Below are 21,714 nucleotides of genomic sequence, written 5' to 3'. Positions count from 1 at the left end.
CTAACAACCTGATAGAAAGAGCAGCATTCGCCCAGATGTCTTAATTCATTGAAGAACATGCCATACTTTTGGACTTCCAAACAGGATCCAGTCCTGGAAGAGGCACAGAATCTGCACTCGTTGCCATCTAGGAGGACCTTAAGAACACAGCGGGGTTGCTGCACTACTTCTCTTGGTCCGCTCAGCTGCCTTTGGCACAGTTGACTATGACACCTTGATACATAGACTCTAAGCAGCTGCCATAGAGGGGACTGCTCTAAACTGCATCGCTTCCTACCTTCACAACAGACTGTCATCCAGACTCCCCCTTTCACGTCCAAACCGTAGTTCACCAAAAGCAGGGGTCCCTCAAGGCTCAATCATCTCACCCATGCTTTCCAACATCTGCATGTCATTACCGGCACTGTTCAATCAATTTCATCTCACGTGCTATAACTATGCAGATGACACACAGATACTCCTTTAACTGGAATACCCCAAAGACATTAGAAACTCACCCATTTTCAGTTGTCTCAGAGCCGAGGATCAATAGATGACATGGAGCCATCTCAAATTGAATGCTTCCAAAATCGAAATACTCACGTGTGGCGATAGGAAAAATTATGACCCGCTCGCCGCATGGCCTGATGATCTGGGAACACCGCCTAAAGTACCAACGGAAATAAACAAACCTCGGAATGACCATGGACTCCAAGCTATCAATGAATGCCCAAGTGGACAAACTAGCAAGATGAAGCTTTGTTACTATAAAAACTCTGAGGCCTATTCCCCCATCTGGAATTTCCACACAAGGTCCAGGCTACCATCTCGCTTGTTCTGTCCAACCTCGATTACGCCAATAGCCTCTACCACCGATCACCTTTAACAACTATGAAAGGACTACAACGGATGCAGAACTCGGCTGCCAGACTACTGGGTGTCCAGGCCTGGAAACAACGATTATCTACTCACCAGCGTCCAAGAGCGCTCTGTCTGCGACCTACCCTGCCGCCGGAAACCGGGATGGTACAGAGTGCTGTGATTCCAGCACTGATGTAGTCTTCGGTCGCGATCAACGTGGGAGGGGTCGCGTGAGGATGCATAGTCTCGCGAGGTTTGGGTGCATGAATGCGCGTAGTACAGGGTGGGCTGTTGACGTTGCGACGTTTACTATAACTCGCGCGACCGCCACTCTATCACAAGGATGATGTCATGAGTGATGCCACTGACCAGGTCATGAGTGATACATGTGACGTCATGAGCAGTGGATTGCGGGCGCGTGAGTTATAGTTATCTGAACTAACTATAACGGGGGAATTTCATTGGTTTTTTACGAGTGAAATGTCCACCTAACTATAATGTGTGTGAAACCTATGGTTTTTTAAGTGAATATATATATATTTGATCTTATACCAATGTATATAAGAAACAGACATTTTTGCGGATATTTATCCAATCAGTAAACATGTTTTGGTATTTATTATAAAAATCAGAATGCAAATGTTTGGTCTATATTAACACACCAAACCTAAGTCTGTCTTCCTTTTCCATACCCCAATGATATCACGTGCTATACAAGGTTCTTCCTATTTAAGGAAGTGATGTATTTTCATTTGTTGTCATGTGATCAAGGCTCAGGGAGAGCCGAAAAGTTATGACGACATCGAGCAGTTGAGCAAATAAAACTCTTTGCACTACAGAAGGTGGTCCGTGTTTGTGTTGTTGCGCGGGGGCTACGAGGAGGCTGCCAGGGATGCAACTGAACTAATATTATATACATATATATATATATATATATATATATATATATATATATACACATATATATATATATATATATATATATATTACCTACTGGCGGTCGCCAGTAGGTAGTTATAGTTAGGACCACGTTTCCATAGGAAAACCTCAACATTCTATTTTGAATAACTTTGGCGCCGGTCGACGAATCCTCGCGAATTTCTCAAAATAGGTGGGGCGCTATGCTCCGCTCCTACCCTGAAAGTCTCGGGGGGATCCGTCAAGCGGGGGCTGAGATAAAAGGGGGGTCCCAAAACGCGTTTTTCCCATGCATTTTTCCATAGGACCTTTAGAACGAGCTACAGCCCGAACGGCTGAACAGAATTACTCAAAATTTGGCAGAGAGGTAGTCCCTAGGTCAAGGAAGTGCCTTTTGTAGGTTTGGTGTAAATCTGTTCAGTAGATTCTGAGAAAATAGCCTTTAAATCAATATATATATCTGAGCCCGCTTACGGTACGCTTACCGTACGCTTACGGTAAGCGTACGGTGGCGTGCGCGAGCGCGATTCTGATTGGCTCTTAGATCTTAGTAAACATTCGAATCGGCCGAAACCAGGAAGCGGCGGCCGCCATTTTGTGTATTTCACTCTGAAAAAAAAGAGTGAAAACAAGGAAAGGGGGCAATAAGGAGAGTCAAAGAAGGACTGTAAAGTACAAAGAAAACATTTATTGATTTTAAAAAAAATCACGGGGTACGCGTACGGCAAGCTTACGGTAAGCGTACGGTAGAAAAAAGAAAAAAAAAAAATGAAAATCAGATTTAAGTGTTTAGATATTAGGGGGCTCTAAAAAGAGCAGTTGTGTTTATGAAATGATTTTTTAGTGGTACCTACAAGTAAGTACAGATTTGTTGACGTGCTTTCTTGCTTTGTCATCGCACCTCGTGCCCACCGTGCGTGCACGGCACTAACTGCGTAAAGTGGGCACGCGGTGCGCGAAGCGCACCGTGCGCGCACGGAACGAACTGCGTTAAGTGGGCGCGCACGCCACGAATGGCGTAAAGTAACTTAGCATTTAAAAAACCGTACAAATTCACTGAAAAAACCATAGGTTTCACACACGTTATAGTTAGGAATTCGCATTTAAAAAACCTTGCAAATTCACTGAAAAAACCATAGGTTTCACACATGTTATAGTTAGCGGAAATTTTACTGATAAAAAACCAATGAAATTCCCCCGTTATAGTTAGTGCAGGCAACTATAACTCACGCGACCGCAATCTTCTGCTGATGACATATGTGTCTTTATGAAAAAAAAATATTTGTAATATATGTATAGCTAAAAATGTATGGAAGAAGACATGGGCAAATAAGTGTCTAAATACAGTATTAGCATCAGCAGAGGATTGCGGTCGCGTGAGTTATAGTTGCCTGCACGAACTATAACGGGGGAATTTCATTGGTTTTTTATCAGTAAAATTTCCGCTAACTATAACATGTGTGAAACCTATGGTTTTTTCAGTGAATATATATATTCACTGAAAAAACCATAGGTTTCACACACGTTATAGTTAGGAGTTAGCATTTAAAAAACCTTGCAAATTCACTGAAAAAACCATAGGTTTCACACATGTTATAGTTAGCGGAAATTTTACTGATAAAAAACCAGTGAAATTGCCCCGTTATAGTTAGTGCTGGCAACTATAACTCACGCGACCGCAATCCTCTGCTGATGCTAATACTGTATTTAGACACTTATTTGCCCATGTCTTCTTCCATACATTTTTAGCTATACATATATTACAATTTTTTTTTTTTCATAAAGACACATATGTCATCAGCAGAAGATTGCGGTCGCGTGAGTTATAGTTGCCAGCACTAACTATAACGGGGCAATTTCACTGGTTTTTTATCAGTAAAATTTCCGCTAACTATAACATGTGTGAAACCTATGGTTTTTCAGTGAATTTGCAAGGTTTTTTAAATGCTAATTCCTAACTATAACGTGTGTGAAACCTATGGTTTTTTCAGTGAATTTGTACGGTTTTTTAAATGCTAAGTTACTTTACGCCATTCGAGGCGTGCGCGCCCACTTAACGCAGTTCGTTCCGTGCACGGTTTTTATGAACTTTAATAAGCCCTGTACATTTGGTGGCCTTCGGCCACCAAAAGCACAGGGGGTGGGGTCAATGTGGATAGTGTTTTTTTTATTTCGATTTTATAATTTCATGTTGCCAAAATTTACTTTTTTTTTCCTATTAATAAGCCCTGTACATACGGTGGCCTACGGCCACCAAAAGCACAGGGGGTGGGGTAAGTGTGGATAGTGTTTTTTTTTTTTTTTTTTTTTTACCGTACGCTTACGGTAAGCGTACGGTAAGCGTACTCGGCGAAATTGCCGAAAAAAAAATAAAACCGTTTTTGCTCTTGGGGGATGTTTGGGGACTCCCTCAACATGACTATGTGGGAGGGAGTTGTCAAAACAGCCCCGTAACATGTTTTTGGCCATCTTGTTTGATAAACAACACTCAGTGCGAGAGACAAAATGGCGGCCGCCGCTTCCTGGTTTCGGCCGATTCGAATGTTTACTAAGATCTAAGAGCCAATCAGAATCGTGCTCGCGCACGCCACCGTACGCTTACGGTAAGCGTACGGTAAGCGTACCGTAAGCGGGCTCAGATATATATATATTGATTTAAAGGCTATTTTCTCAGAATCTACTGAACAGATTTACACCAAACCTACAAAAGGCACTTCCTTGACCTAGGGACTACCTCTCTGCCAAATTTCTAGTAATTCTGTTCAGCCGTTCGGGCTGTAGCTCGTTCTAAAGGTCCTATGGAAAAATGCATGGGAAAAACGCGTTTTGGGACCCCCCTTTTATCTCAGCCCCCGCTTGACGAATCCCCCCGAGACTTTCAGGGTAGGAGCGGAGCGTAGCGCCCCACCTATTTTGAGAAATTTGCGAGGATTCATCGACCGGCGCCAAAGTTATTCAAAATAGAATGTTGAGGTTTTCCTATGGAAAAGGGGTCCTAACTATAACTACCTACTGGCGACCGCCAGTAGGTAATATATATATATAAAAAATTTATTTTTCAACCGGCGCCAAAGTTATTCAAAATAGAATTTTCAGATTTCCTATGGAAACACGGTCCTAAATATAACTATCTACTGGCGACCGCCAGTAGATAATATATATATCCTCTACCTCAACTCACTCGTCTCAAATCTCATTCTACTACTCTTTCCAATGCACCACCCTATTTCCCACCCTAGACCTTTTATCAATATATCCTCTACCGTCTCATTCATCCCAAACCCCATGCCACTACCATCACCCCCAAAATAACCCTTTCTAGACACTTACCTCCTCTACCCCTCCTTGCATCATCTCATACCATTTTTACTATTCAGATCTCCCAAAAGGCCATTCTAAAACCTTCCCTCGGACTCTTCCCCATCCACCTCCCCTTTACTCATCCCAAATCCCTCCTACTGCTATGAACTCAACAAAAAACAAAAATCGTGACCCTGCCCTCTATCCCTCCACTATTCCTTTTCAATCCAAATAACAGACTAACCGGTCCAACACTCAAATTAACTTCATATTTCCCTATACCAACTCACTAATCCAGGTTTGGTTTCGGTGTAGTGTGCTACTCATCGAAAAAGGGCTTCAACACCTCATCAGGGGTAGCAAGCGCTATATAAATGCAAAAACGTTCCCTCTATCCCTCCACTATCCTTCTCAGTCCATTTAACAGACTAACATATCTGCCACTCAATTTACCTTTATATTTCAGTATACTAATTCACCACTAATCTTTTATTGGTTCGGAGTAGCATGCTACCTGCCGAAAAAACGCTTTGATGCCTGGTCAGGGGTAGCAAGTGCTATATAAATGCAATAACAATTGTGATTCCCCACACTATTTCAATGCTACTTGGTGGTCACTGAGAACATTGAAGAATTTTAGAAAATCATAGAAGTAAGAAAACAAGTTACTTACCTGTAACTACAGTTAACCAGTATTGGTATCTTTCATACATTCCCCGTCGCCGAGGCAGGAGTCCCATGGTAAATACAAAAATAGTGCCAAGAGTAAATAGTAGTAGGCTAAAAGAAAAAGCCTAAGGCCCAAGTCTTAGTAGCCGATCTACATTATAGTAAAAAGAACAAAAGATTGGTCCCAGCCAATCAGCTGCTAGCACCCTGTAGAACCTTCCCAGCAGAGGCAGTTCTCCTCAGATTTTCGTATCACAAGTGAGAAGTAAGTATCCCAGATATAGATTACTGACTAGCCGGGGAGGAGGGTGGGTGCATGTGAATCTATGAAAGATACCAACACTGGATAACCTTAGTTACAGGTAAGTAACTGGTTCTTATCCAGGATTGGGATATCTTACAAGATACACATGCCTGAATCAGAGTAGCAAGCAGTATAACCATATACTGTTTGCGGATGGTGGGAGACAGGTTCATAAACTCCCAAATAGGAACCTCAGTGTTTGAAAAACATCTTTCTCTCTCTCTTTTTTTTTTTAAATGGAGTAGTCTTAAAGAAAGCAAAGCTATATCCAAGTATTATATATATATCATGTATATAGGTCATGTGAACAAGGCTTTGACGAGCTGAAACGCGTCATGGCGATGAGGAGTAAAATATACCATCTAAGCACTTACGCTGGGTCCGTGTCCTGTTTTGTTCAGTGAAAATCGTGTACCGGATCTGGAAAGCAAGTAATATATATATACACATGTACACACACATACAAAATATTTAAAATCTTGCAGACATAAATCTGTACATTTGCATGAATATTAAAGAATGGAATAATGCATAAAAGGGCAAAAGTACCAGAGTCTGATCTTAATGAAAGATAGCGTAGAACAGCCTGTCCAACCGCTGCATCTTCTTGATGCGAAGATTGAAGACAGTAATGCTTCATGAACGTGTGGACATTTTTCCATGTCGCAGCACAACATATTTTCCCGAGTTACTCCAGCAAACCAAGCTGTCGACATTGATACTGTTCTTGTCGAATGAGCTTTGAATTTCCTCTGCAAAGGTTTGTTAGCCGTGTCATGGCAGAAATGATTAGCAGATGCCAGCCGTCTGGCTATTGTTGCAGCATTTCCAAGAGTTGCTTGACCATAGGCCACGAACAGCTGGTTGGATCGTCTGATATGCTTACGTTTTCTGTAGGTAGAATTTTAAACAGCGTTTAACATCCAGCGAGTGTAAAGCTCTTTCAGCTGGAGTGGATGGATCCGGAAATAATGTTTTTAATCTTACTGGTTCATTCAAGTGAAATTGTGTTGGTACCTTAGGAATGAACCTGGGATTTGTTCGAATGGTTACGTAGAGCAGAGTAAAATGTAAAAAGGGTTCCTTTATTGTGAAAGCTTGGATTTCACTAACCTTTCTTGCCGAGGTAAGGGCCAGTAAATGGGCAACCTTCCAAGTGAGGAATTTTAGATCAGCTTTATGGATCGGCTCAAATGGATGCTTCATTAACTGCACTAGCACGGTGTTGAGTTCCCACTCTGGAGGGGTGCTCGCACTGGAGGGAAGGCTCGGAAAAGTCCTTTCATAATTTGTTTGACAAGTGAAGAAGAGCAGAGAGAAGGGAATTTTGAGCATTTCCTGAATCTGGAAAGAGCAGCAAGATGTACTTTGACCAATGAAAAAGTAAGCCCAGACTTGGCTAGAGAAAGCAGATAAGGGAGAACTTGTTCTGCAGGAGCGTGAATTGGGTGAATATTATTCGCCTCACACCAATAGCAAAATCGCTTCCATTTGAGGCGACAAGACTTGATTGTGCTTTGGGCACGAGATTTGGCCAATATTTCACGACAGTCTTGTGAAATGTTGAGGTCCTTGAACTCTAAGAAATCAGGAGCCATGCGTGCAAGTACAGTGACTGAGTCTGGATGAACCACTTGGCCTCAGTCCCTTGACAACATCGCAGACGTCGGCAGTAGGCGAATGGGCTTGTCTTGAGACAATAGTGGAAGTTCCTGGAACCAATATTGTCTTGGCCAACGTGGTGCAATCAGAATTAGATGGCAATCTTCCAGCTTAATCTTGCGGAGCACCTTCGGAATCAATGTTATTGGGGGAAAAGGGTACGCACAAATCCCTGACCATCGCATGGACAGGGTATTCCCTCTTGATCCCTGTTGAGGGAACCTGCTGGCATAATATCGGCATTTCTTGTTTTCTCTCGTTGCGAATAGATCCAGAGCTGGTTTGCCTCAAGCTTGGAACACTGTTCGCCTGTTCCTGTTTCAGCTTCCACTCGTGACAGTCCGACTGAGACGTGCTCAGCGTCTCCGCCAGGGTATTGTGGAGATCCCCCCCGACGTGTTCGGCTCTCATGGCATCTTGTGGAATGTGACCCATTCCCACAATTCCTGAGCCTCTTGCGAGCGCGTAGCTGATTTTGTTCCTCTTTGTTTGTTGATATAATACATGCTGATGGTATTGTCGATCCGGACTAGCACAGAGGAACCCGCAATCCTCTGGAGGAATGCTTGGAGAGACAGAAAAATGGCGCGGAGCTCCAGCCTGTTGATCTGCTGTTTTTGTCTTTGAGACCATCTTCCTTGAATCTGCAAATCCTGCAGATGACCTCCCCATCCTTCCATGGAGGCATCAGTCGTTAAAACGAAATCTGGAAAGGTCTGTAGGAACGTGAGACCCTGGGTTAGATTCTCTGTCTGAGACCACCAATGTAGAGAATTTATCATGCGCGGCGTGACCTTGATGGTATCGTCGTACGAACCCATGGCTTGTTGCCATTGAACGTCTCATTTTGAGCCGTGCCAAGGGTATGAGATCTATCGCTGAAGTGCACATCCTCAGGAGCGAAGCAAACATTCGGACTGAAACGGACCTTCTTTTGAAATTAACTTTGCCAATTTTTGAAGACGCAGCTGGCGGTCGTGTGACAAGAACGCTTTGCACTGGACCGTGTCTAACCTTGCTCCGAGAAATAACAGGACTTTGAGAGGACGTAACTGTGATTTGCTGTCATTGAGAGTCAGCGCCAGAGAAGAGAAGAGATGGATACATTCTGCTGTGGCAATCTTGGTTTCGTGTTCTGAAGGACCTTTGAGCAGCCAATCGTCCAGATAAGGGAATACTTGTATTCTTCGAGCTCTCAATGCTGCTGCCACTGGTGCCAAGCACTTCGTGAAGATTCTTGGCACCAATTTCAGCCCAAACGGGAGCACTTTGAACTGATAATGGGCGCCAGAGACTTGAAAGCGAAGGTATTTGCTGCCATGTTTGGTGTGGATAGGTATGTGGAAATACATGTCTTCCATATCCGGAGAAGCCATAAAATCTTCTTTGTTTAAACAACTCAAAATCTCATGAAGACGAGGGGGACGGGGCCCCCTGGGCGGAGTAGTAGGTGGCTGTTTGATGAATTCCAGGGTGCGGCCGTTGGTTACTAGGTCTAGAACCCATTGGTCTGATGTAATTTCCTGCCACTTGTGAACAAAAGCCGAAATCTTCGCACCCACGGGTAAGGAGGGTAAAAGGGTTGGCGCCCTGTGGAGATCACTGCTTCCTGATAGTGTCTCTGCCTTGATACTGTGATCTCTTTCAACCACCCTGACGGGAGAAACTAGTCGTAGACTATTGACGGTATGATGTCTGGCTGTAAGGCTGTCTATACTGGGAGTGATACAGCCTCTTCCGTTGGTTTTGTTATCCTCCTCTTGATGAAAAACCACGTCCTCTCGCTCCTCTGAAAGATCAACGCCCGTATTGAAGGGTGCCTAATGATCGTGCGGTATCAGTATCAGTTTTTATAGCCAAGAAGGCCTCATTAATAAGTTTACCAAACAAAGACTCTCCATCATAGGCCATGTCTAGAATCTTTGTTTGCTCCTCAGGTCTGAAAGTTGTGGCTTTAAGCCATCCCTGGCGTCTAAGCATTGCAGCCCCTGCTAGTTGACGGAAGTTGGTGTTCACGATGTCCAAGGCGCAATCTATAGTTTCCGATGCGGCACGTTCTCCTTGCAACAGAATCTTGCTTGCTCCCTGCCTTCAGTCCTCAGGAATGAGGTCAATGAGACTCGTCATGTCTGACTACATTTGATGGTCATAACAGCCGATTATGGCTAGAGAATTGGCAGCTCTAATAGAGGCAGGTGCCATGGTAGAGAATTTTTTGCCTATAAAGGCCCAGACGACGTCCTTCCTTGTCAGGCAGTGTGGTGATAGGCGTTGCGGGATTTTTACATCGCTGTGGGGCGGCCTGTGAAATTACTGAATCTGGCTGAGGGTGGCCAATCAGACAGGATGGGCTGTTAGCAGGTGCACGGTATCTCTTTTCTATGCGCGGAAGCACTGCTGGAATAGATGTAGTCTATTATAGGTACCGCTCTCGTGATCTTCCTGGACTCTTCCTTGAAATCATGAAGGAAACATTCTGTCTGTTTGACTGTAACTGGCAGTTGAAATCTAGCTGCTGCCCGCTGCATTAAATTATGTACAGGATGCAGTCATAGATGAGGCCATCGTAGACAATCTCATCGTAAACTAGGCTGTCGTAGACATGGTTATGTAGGCGAGGTTCTCGCAGACTAGGCCGTCATCACAGATGGCCATCATGAACAACCATCATAGGTGAGGTCATCCGCAGGTGAGGCCATCCGCAGGTGGGGCCATCCGCAGGTGGGGCCATCCTAGACAATACCATTATAGATGAGGCAATCATAGGTGAGGCCATCCGTAGATGAGGCAATCATAGATGAGGCAATCGTATGATGGCCATCCGTGGATGAGGCCATTCGTAGATTGGGCCATTTGTGGATGAGGCAATTTGTTCATGAGGCCATACATAGAGGAGGCCATACATAGATGAGGCCTCATTGATAAGGCTATCATAGACGACCGTCGTAGATGACCATTGTAAATGAGGTTGTCATCGAGATGAGGCTGTCATAGGCAATGCCATTGTAGATGAGGCCATCGTAGATGAGGCCATTCGTGGATGAGACCATCACAGATGAGGCCGTCGTCGACGACAGTCGTAGATGAGGCCATCGCCCGTCATAGATGAGGCCGTCGTAGACTACCATCATAGACGACTGTCATAGGAGACCATCGTAGACGAGGCAATCGTAGATGAGGTCAATATTGGTGAGGCAGTAATAGTAGGCATGGAGATTTGTTATAGACTCCTTATTGTCAGGTTATGAGGATTTCCCTGATGTAGTGTCAGGGATGAAAAGGGAGTTGTAGGATCTGACTGAGGAAGTTTTTTTCAATTGCCTCTCTCTGTGAGAAGTGCCTATCAAGACTCAAGGTAAGTCTTTTTATGGGTTTTTTACGCGCCCTCTGGAGACTCCTGGCGTGACTTCTCCCTTTGACCTCTCCTAGGAGGTGAAGGAATCCTCGTTGTCCTCATCAGAAGCGACAGATTTAAGTCTCTGTAGTGCCAATAATAGCCTCATCTCTCAAAACGTGAGAGTTTTTGAGGAAAAGGTTAGACATATTTTGTACCTTGTTTTCTGCCATATTACTGCCTTATAGTGCCAGGGTCAGAGAAATTAAGTATAATCTTGGATGATCCAAAAAGAAGTAATAGCTGGAGAGACTGAGCAGGGCTCAGGGAGACTCCCTTCACACACAACGTGCGGTGAAAATCTGAGGAGAACTGCCTCTGCTGGGAAGGTTCTAGAGGGTGCTAGCAGCTGATTGGCTGGGACCAATCTTTGGTTCTTTTTACTATAATGATGTAGATAGGTTACTAAGACTTAGGCTTTTTCTTTTAGCCTACTATTATTATTTACTCTTGGCACTACTTTTGTATTTATCGTGGGACTCCCGCCTCGGCGACGGGGAATGATTCAGGCATGTGAATCTATGAAAGATACCCCAATACTGGATAAATTACAATGCAAGTTGCTGAGACTTGAAAACAGAATACAGGAAATGGAAAGTTCCTACTTTAGAGATCTCTCCCAACCCACTAAATCAATCCACTGACAACTGGACTGTGGGAGGATACACTGTACAGTGCTTGATCACTTGGTACAATGTTTAGATACACAAACACCTTGCCCCATCTCATTAGCACGGGTCTCCTCCACTGTGCAGAGTATGCAGACTTATTGTGTGCTAAAGTTACATAGGCAGCGCAATAAGTAAAAGGCATACGGAGAAAAATGGTAGAGGAATGCAAGGCAGACAATTTATACAAGAGGGGAGAGCACCTCAGGAAAAAAAATTAAACATTTTTGACTAGATTGTCCAAAGGACTAGTAAAATCAGGTACTAGTTAGGGTGCGTAGCGGAGTATAGGAGGAAGGATCTGTGCCTTCATATGAATAATGTAGTGTCGACTTTTCAGGGTTGGGTTGACAGCTTTGAGAAGTAAACCATTATGTTATGCAACATTGACACACTAAGAAAGGGAGAGGCCCAGGACAAGGGGCTTAGTATACATTAGCTTCTTGTTCATACTGAAGCTTCATTTGCAGATATAACTAGTACATCTGTTCGCTCCAAAAAATGAACAAAACATTTCATGAGTAGTTTATTACAAATGAAGATCGAGAAATGTAGGGCTGGAAAAAGCAAGTATCAGAAAAAACAATCTTTGAGTTTGAATATAGGACAGAAGAAAACACAAAGAATTAGTAAAGTGCTGATCCATTTAAAATAGTTAACACAATCCTGACAAAGGTGGGAGTTGAGGCTGAACTAATAGGCTGGCAAGGTAAAACGTACCTTTGTTTTATATAATTCAATCTCATTATCAGTTATCCTCCATGGTTCATCTTCTTTCATTTTGTCTGCCACGTCTTGGTCCAGATCATCTTCGTGTAGCCTAAAAGGTTCAATCCGTTCTTCAAAGGCAGCGACACTAAGGAAAACAGAAATTCTATAATGCCAAGTAGAAGGCAAGCAAAGTTGTAGTTTTATTTGATACCCCTAATAAAATAAAGAAATCTACAAATAAAGCCTAGTTTAAACCTTTTTGTCAATGAGAAATGTTCCCTGGATCAGGGTGCTGCACGTTCCTCTGTTAACCATGATCTTCTGCATACAAGGGCTTCTAGGTGTCCCATTCCATTTGGTGGAAACAATCAAGCATGTTATTTCCACCCATCCCACAAACACATTAAAAGATATGGAGGACTGTAGGTCCGCCAAGCAGGCTTCAAAGCTGCAGAATGCGGTTTCACTGAAAATGGGCTTTAAATTAGAGATGAGGTATCTAGGACACTTTTACAAGTTAACAGTTCAAATGATCAAGGTACTGTACAACTGTTCAAACATAGCATGTGCTACCCACCACCTTTAAGGTTTTTAATCCACCATCAAAAAATGGTCATTTACATTTTTGGTGAAGAATAAAAGATTTTCTTTCTCAACCTTCAGAAACTATTGTTGCTTATTTTGTAAATACTCTTACCTCAATAACAGTAGGGATTTCTAACAGAAGGGAGTTTATTTTCATAAATGCCACTCAGTTTTTTGGGTATAATGCCACTAGTATGTGTCACATCGTAGCAAGCCAATAATGTAGTTTTTTTTTTTTTTTTAAATGCAAATATAACAGACAATTGCACAACTGAAATTAAAACAAATTAATACAATTAAAGTTGACATACGTCAATGTATTTTGAGCCTTGTTGACAACTGCTTTTTGGCTAGCATGTGTACTGTTTCTAGGACCATCATTATTAGTGAAGTTGAGAATAGTTGCGTTGAATGCACAATGTGAAACTAAGTTTCAGTTGGGCGGAGGAAAGCATTCCAAAAGGTTTATGAAACTCCTCGCACAATATTTAAATACCTTTGCTATATCCTTTGTGCAATTGCAAAAAAAGAACGAAACCAGAAGGAAATCTTATAAAATGCTAACCAGATGCAGGCAACTCTGGAGAAGGCATCTATACCCAACACAGCACACCCACCGTTTGAAGACATAATTCACTTCTGCATTAAACATGAGCCGCATACAACAAAATGATTTTGCATCTGAAACGTATTGCAGGAGTGATTTGTATTGCGGCCGCCATCTTTACCATTTTTTGAACAAACGTAAGGAGTAGTTGAACGTGTAACAATGTAATGTTATTCTCTAAAGCAATTGCTAAATCAGCGGAATCTTAAATCAAACCCGTGATACAGAACTTCCTAGCTGCACAAGCCCTGAGTGATTTCCCAAGAGCAGACAACCAAATGCTACTATTTCAGGACTTAAGTTGCTAATGTAATGAAATGGATAGATGTAAAATACTCCACCAACATACTCAGACTGAAGACCTGAATGCCATGGATTGGCTGGGGTCCTATTTCTAGCTAGACGGCCAAGGTCTGAGATTGGATACTGACATTTGATACTGATGTGGCAACACTGAAACAACCATATTTGGAGACAGTTGCAGCTTCCCTTTAAATTTGGAATTACATTCCGATGGTCAAAACAAGAATCCTATTGGTGGATAAGAACTCTGCCCATCCGTTGATCAGAACGACATCTCCAAGGCTTCCCATGTTAAAGGAGAACTGTAACACACAGGCGCATTTAAGGTCAGTAGCAAAGTACTCCTTTGCAGAAGTCCTCTGGAAAAACACTTGGACGATCTCATGTGTGTGCTGCTCATGCTCCGCTTACTACTTACCAGTTTTCATAACCAGCAAGGGACACTGCAATTAATCAAATTAGCAAGCATATGGGATTTGGATATCTAACTCTTGCATCCTCAAAGTAGAAAACGTCATTCTCATCTTTGTACTACAGATTAGAACCAATTGTCTTCAAGAATCATGACCAAGGGTATCGGAGTCAGGAATGCCAAATTTAGTTTCAGACAATTTGTATGTTACCACCTATTCCCCTTTTACCATAATTAAGAAAAAGAGGATGTTACCAATGGGTTCAACCAAACTCTTGTTGAATCTTTGGCCTGTGTGGAGTGGAAGCACTCAGAAAGAGCTGAAAATGCAATCGAATATACACAATTGAAGCATTAGGCTTGCTTTCTCCTAGAGTTCTCTATTTTGATCCAAGAAGAGACATTTGGATCTGAATTGCAATCTAAGCCTGGCCTGAGGAACTGCCTAAAATGGGGTTAATAGTCTTAACTCTTACCACCACAAAAAGTCTTAAAGCCGGATTTAGAGTTTGGCTGCAGAAGTTGTCTGCTAGTGTGGATGATGTTCACCTTCTGCTGCATTAAGAGTTCTGAGCAATTGAACAAGGAGGTATTTAAAAAAAAAAAAAAAAAACTCACTACGGAATGAGACACTTAGTCGTTTGGGACAGAAAATTTGCCAATGCCTTTGGAAATCACGCCACCAATGTGGGCAATGAAAAAAAGTACAAGGAAAGCATTGGGACATTATTAATCATATATGTTTCACCTTTTCAATATGCTGGGTGAAGCGGAGCCTGGTTCAAATTTCCCATGGGAGCAAAACTACTTTTCACCAGTAACTCAACCTGAAGAAGCACACAGTAGAACTCTGTCCGGGATCTTGCTCACACTAAACTTGTGGGGAAATCTGAGATCTGATGGATTGGTCAGCTCATCCTACTCAGTGTTTAGGCAGTTTTCAATGAGGTACAAATCAAGCCAATTAAAAACTTTTACTTGTTCCTATGGACTTGCTAATACTATTTACTGCCATGTATGAATGTCAGGGATTGTCGGTCTGTTGATGGAAAATATTCAATCATGTGAATCTATAAAAGAGCGAGAGATGAGAATAGTGATTCTCAACATGAGACCCTTGATTTACCTTTCCTCGATCGTCTGCCACACTTTCCATAGCTCTTTTTCACATAGCTAAATTCGCCAAAGATGGTGGCACACCTACCATAGTACAAGTGGTATAATCTCTGGCAGAATTGGGCAGTACCATGGCAGACCAGATGGTCGAGATGTCTACCCCCAGTAGACCATCATCGATGGAGGAAACTCCTTTTGTGATGAATTGACTCATGGCAGTGCACACAGCGAATGCCTTTTTTTGGTGGCTCAGGCTGTAAGGGACAATCAGATCCTTAATCCTCAATAGGACGTGGGTTTTAGTTTCTTTGTTGATTCGTGTTTGCATGGTTGGTCAATAGCGCGTACTAGTTTTAAATGCACACAATTACCGAACCATATCCATGTATGTTTGTATTCAGGCCACTGTATAAACAGGAGCCAACTGAGCATGACTGATTTGAAGCCTTGCTGGTGGCTGTTTCGTAAACTGGCAAATAAAATTCCACAAAACCGCTGTAGGTTTTATTAACACTTCAGTACATGTTTGACAATGAATCCTAAACTAATACAGTTTCTAAGAAAAGGCATTCCTAGGAACACCTTTGTCAAAGGAATCCAATGATAATTATACAGCTGATATTTAGAGTGGTCTGGACTTACAACGGTAGGCAATTTCACGCATGTTGAGTGTTATGTTTACTGTTGCCACACCTGCGTTTCTTTTACAAACCTGAATAAAGACAATCCTTGCAACCACTGTGGTTATGTGATCAGTCAACAGTAAAATAAATACGGGCAAATGCCAACTCATTGCTTTCACAATGATTTCCTTAAAGATAACAAACACCTGCTTCTCTCATAAAAAATAGATTCAAAAGGATTTACGCTGAAAAGAGTTTAATGTATGAGATCACTTCTGGCTTAAATCCTTAAAAGCACACACCCAAGTATCGACAATGAAAACATGCCTAGCTTTCTGGAAACTAAAAAAAAAGGTGAAATCACGTCCTTGCAAGAGTGTGCATGTCAATGTATGTGGGGAGGGGGGAGTAAGGCAATAATTAGTCAATGGTTAGATGGAGGAGTGGTGGATGGGTTCATGCATAGAAGAATGGCTTAGTGCATAGCTGGATGAATGAATGAGGACAGGGATGTCTTAAAAGTCAATAGAAAATCAAGGTACCCATTGACACCAAGCAAGCCTCAATAAAAGGTCTCTCAAACCTCTCATGATTTATAACTAAGATTACGTTTGAATTTTGTTGAAAATACAGTATTTTCATTGGTTTCCTAAATGCTCGTTTCATGCTATCAAATACAAGCTATTCACTTTGGTTAAACAAAACGTCCAATTTGAATGAAAAAAACTATTTGTCATATTATAAGCATTTTTATTTTGTAGTAAGGACAGATTTGGACCCCAAACATTAGGTGGTCATCTTCATTAAGTACTCATGTATGCGACTTGTACACATGCAGATTATGCGGACCATGTACCGTCATCACATGGCAGAGATTTTCACAATTATGTGAAAGATGACCATAATCATAGAACAAATTTCCACAATATCTCATGGATGATGACCTCTATGCCATGGCCAGCATAAACAAGTGTTCAATCATGCGGAGAATTGCCGTAATTAAATCCGAGCAAGCATTACAAAAAAGAGTTGAGCATAATTGTTCCCACCGTATGAAAAGGATGCCCACCGTTTTCTAAAAATTATCACTGTACTTCCAGTGTAGCATTACACCAGATTTGCCACAATACATAAAAAACTGCCGCCAGTGCAACCTTTAAACAAGGCTTGGGCACTGCCATGCCAAGAACTTTTACAGTAGGTAAATATTTACGCCCATTATCCCGCTGCAAGTGATATCCAGGAGTAGGCACCACTGTACAGAAAATGTCAACATTCATATTAGGTCATGCACTACAGAGGAATAATTACCATTATGACAATGCTCACAATGTGTCAAGAATTGACACCATTATGGCACTGCTAGCATGCAGGAATGAGCACCATCATCTGTAAAGAATTATCTACAGGAGCCATTTCTGTCAGGATGACGCAGAGTCCTGGCATCAGTGTGGCCTACTTATTGCTAGCTGGGCTGATGAGGGGTGCTACCCTGAAACCGGTCCCAGGATGCTCGTTTACAGTCCAGGGAAGACCTGGCATGGCAGTTCGGGCTGGACTGTTCCCATGAGGCACAGGGTCAAGACTGACGGATATAGCTGGGTCTGAACTGGGGTGGCTAAGTGAGCTAAAGAACGATGATGGATTCAACCCAGATCTGTGGTTGGGGGGGGGGGGGGGGAAGAGTGTCTGGAAAGTTTCAGCGCTCCGTCCATCATCTCCTTGCGTTTGCTTTACCGAATGCTACTGGTTAGATTACTGCCGAGGGGAGCCACCAAATGCTAGGGGTCATGCTGGTGGTCATCTAAAACACTCACTGACACACAAGCACACATCTACCTCTCAAGAGCAAATATATTATATACCTATAGATACACATATCTAGCTGTGTACATATAGATATATACACACACACATTTGTTTTAATAAGTTACCATCTTTATCGCTGCAACCTAATATATGCAGATGAACACTGCAAGTACGCAGTAGTATAGGGCCGCTGCAGATGTGCTCAGTGTCTCAAGCCCAGAGAGGAGGATGAGGAACGCAAAAAAGTGATGGATGCAATTAAACTACTTACCTTTAACTCCAGTTCTGCAGCATTGATATCGTTCATATATTCACATGCTTGAATCATTCCCTGTCCTCAGTCTGAGAATCCCCGGTAATCTTAAAAAACAGCATTACACAGTGTTAAAATGGCCATAAGCCTCAACAACGTTTGTTCGGTGAGATAGTTAGTTTGAACTTGGTGGAGCTCCCATTTGTGACAGTCTTATAGTATTCAGCTGAGGGCATTTGTTTCCAGGGACTGTCCAGCTGTTAGATGGGTCTCATCTGGAGCCTGCAACAGGGTATAAAGCCTATGCAGGTTATCAGGCCCAACAGATACTCGCACTGCCTGACCGTGACAGACTGTCTGGTGGACAAGTCCTCTGCCATGAGCTGGGACTTCGTTGCTCTGCCTTATGAGAGAGAAGCCTTTTCCCAGTTGGCTGTCTAGTATCTCTACCTGAAATTCAAGAGTAAGATTTGGTTCTATGAAGGATTTGTCGAGTTGTGTCAGTCCTAACTCATGGTACAGACTGTTGCATGTGGTTGTAGAAGTTTTTGCCTTTTTTCCTAATGAGCCAGTTGTTAAAGTATTGCAACACTTGGTGCCCCTGTCATCTGAGGAAGGTAACAACTGATGCTAGACATTGGTAAATATCAAAGGTGGTGATCTGAGGCCAAAGGGAAGCACCTTGAACTGGTAGTGTTCCCTACCCACCCGTCACTAAAGAGGGAAGGTATTTCTTGTGCTTCCGGTGTATAGGGATAGGGAAATGCCCATCTTGAAGATTCAAGGTGATCAGGGAGTATCCTTCCTGGATCATCAGGAGGACGACTTGGAGCGTAACCAAGAACCTGTTCAGTTTATGAACGTCCAGGTGGTTTATGTACAAACTCCAACGTTTGTCTTGATGGTACAATTTTTCGTACTCATCTGTCTGATGTTCTGGACTCCGAAATGGGGTCAAAGAGAAATTCTCCACCTTCCCCACCTATTGAGATTGGGATGGTTGGGGACAGTTGTGGGAAGTCAATCTCTTTTGGTAGTCGTTCAAGCAGGTTTGAGAGGCGCACCTCTTCCATTCAGACGATCTATCACACCCTTGCTGTTGCATCACGTTGGATATGTAACCCTGGTCAAATCCTGTTTGTCAAGGGGGTAATATGACCTCACTTGTCCCCCATTCTCATTGAAGTCTCCCCTGAAAGCATCATATCTACGCGAGTCACAAAAAGTGGCTGAAATGGGACGGCAACACTGTAGAGCTCCAACTAATTTTGCTGTATCCTATTGGTCTTAATATTCTGGAGGGTCTCATCCACATGTTTTTGAAACTGGGTGAGACCACTGAAGGGAATAGAGGACATTTGCATGGACCTCTGGAGAGAAAGCTCCAGATCTCAACCATCCATGCTGTCTTAACACTGCTGCTACTGCCAGCTGATGGAAACCTTCATTATAAAAGTCCAGTGAGGCATCCGTGATTTCTGCAGAGGTGATTATTCCTTCTTTGATTATCACTCTTGGAGCTTGGAGATGTCCTGCTATAGCTGGCGATCATAAGGGCCCAACATTGCTAAAACATTGGCAGCTTTGGTTGATGTCGACATCATGATTGGCAGCTCTGAGTGATTCTGCCGACATGGAACTAGCCCTCTGGCCCAAATTATCAATTTGATAGCGGTCTCTGATTGGCGTTGCTAATGAGGCATTAATTGGGTTCTTTGGTCTGTGTTGGGCCGCTAATATTAGAACAGTGGCTGTCTTCCAGTGACCAGTAAGGCAGGTAGTGGCCTGTACATTTCTCCAGACATGGAACTACAGTTTGAACCTTAGCCGTCTTCCTCATCAGTTTTAAGCCTTCAGACCAAACGTGGACCATTACAGGCATAGACCATGGGGATTTGCATGGCAGTTTTTGAAAATTATAACTGCTGCTCCACTGAAACCACTGGGAGAAGAAACCTTAGAGCCACTGTCTCCATTAGAGCATGAAACCGGGCTATGTTGTCAGGATGGTAGAATGCTTGGGTAAGATTTAGTCAAACCATTCCAGATTATCTGCATTATCTCTATGTGGGAGTTCATCTTTTCCCCCCAAATCTGAATACACAGAATCGGATGAGTCTTCATCCTCCCATGTCCTTAAGAACGGGTGAGAGCAATGGTAGTTTGACAACTCTAGGGGTGTGTGTCCATTGGAGGTGGGAGCAGCAGATGAGACGAAGGTAGAAGAGGCGTGGCAGAGGGGAGGTAGATTAAGTGTAGTAGATACTAAGGGGCAGGCATAGGATACCCTGTAGGTTGCAGAGGAAGTAAACTTTGAACAGAGTGCATCATGTGGTGCAACATTGATAAAAATGACAGGAACCTGCATGAACTCAGATTGTCTACTATAACTAGGAGTTCCATAATATAGAGGAAGGTTGCCAACTACAAAAGACTTTCGTTGATATCCGCGATACTGATAATTATCCTGTTAATCTAGGGCTTCACCCTCCAACTCCAGGACAAAACTCATGTCCATTTGAATAGGACTGTAAGCAGTTTCTGGGCTTCCTGGTCACTGAGGTCTGCCTCCAATTCGGAGTCCAAAATCTGAATAGATAGGCTTGCAGTCACTTTTAAAGGTGAAGAGGTAGCTTGCATAGTAAAATCTATAGTTGATACAACTGTGCTGTTGGCAATATTCCTGGATTTGTCGAAGACATAAGGGGGCTTATCCTTTATGTGATATTCAACAGTGTTGTCATAGATGATGGTTTCTCTGTCATGTATGATCTTCTCATGGTCGTCGAGGCTCGTCCACTGGATGTCAATAGGAATGCAATCAATGGCAATAGGTTTTCTTCAATCCTGAGGATGGAAGATGAGACAGAACATTGTAGGAACCAGGTTTTTACACTTTTTTTGGGCATGTTGGAGTTTATCCTTCCTGAAGTGTTTTGCAGAGGAAACTATTGGCCGGAGGGTATTTTTTCTTCCTTTCCAAAATGCTCAGTGGTAGCCTCGTTTTCCTATCCTTCAGGGTCTTAGATGAATAAGTCTGATAAATGTCACAGCATGACACCTTGTGCGATGGATAAAGGCAATACAGTGCTCATGTGGATCATCACTATACATCTTTTACTGTCCACAGATAGATGAGAGAAGAAATGTCTTTTCAAATCCTGCTCTATCACTCATGATGACAGCTGGTGACAGAGCAGAGGTCTCATTGGCCCTGAAAATATGCATTATCCAGATAATATACTCTAAACAAAAAAAAAACAATTTACAGGAATTTGAAAAAGCTGAAAGTAGGGCAGGTCAATGAGCGGTTAGAGCAGAGCCCTCTTTGGGGACTGTCACACATGACATGCGGAAGAAATCTAAGCCCTTGTAACCTTTAGGGGGAATAGGAGAGCTAGCACTTCCACCTCACTGGCTGAATTTCAGGTTACTTTAAACGAGGTGGATGTACTACTAAACACACTATTATTGAGGCCTATGGCCATGTTGAGAAACGTACTTTCCTTCGATAACGCTCTTTGTGGTGGATACTCAATT

The 21,714-nt window shown here is 42.8% G+C and overlaps 1 protein-coding gene across 1 annotated transcript in view; it reads right to left on the bottom strand.

Annotated features, from left to right (window-relative positions):
- Positions 1-21,714, bottom strand: part of SLC12A2 (solute carrier family 12 member 2) — a 345,212-nt gene that overhangs the window by 18,730 nt on the left and 304,768 nt on the right. Inside the window, exon 25 of the mRNA XM_085632709.1 lies at positions 12,476-12,611. Coding sequence (XP_085488835.1) covers positions 12,476-12,611 — 136 coding nt within the window. The remainder of the gene's footprint in view (positions 1-12,475; positions 12,612-21,714) is intronic.

This window comes from Triturus cristatus, chromosome 2_1 (assembly GCF_964204655.1).
Source record: "Triturus cristatus chromosome 2_1, aTriCri1.1, whole genome shotgun sequence".
Lineage (NCBI taxonomy): Eukaryota > Metazoa > Chordata > Amphibia > Caudata > Salamandridae > Triturus > Triturus cristatus.
Note: the sequence above shows the minus strand (reverse complement) of the source record. Positions and strands in the feature narration are given on the sequence as shown.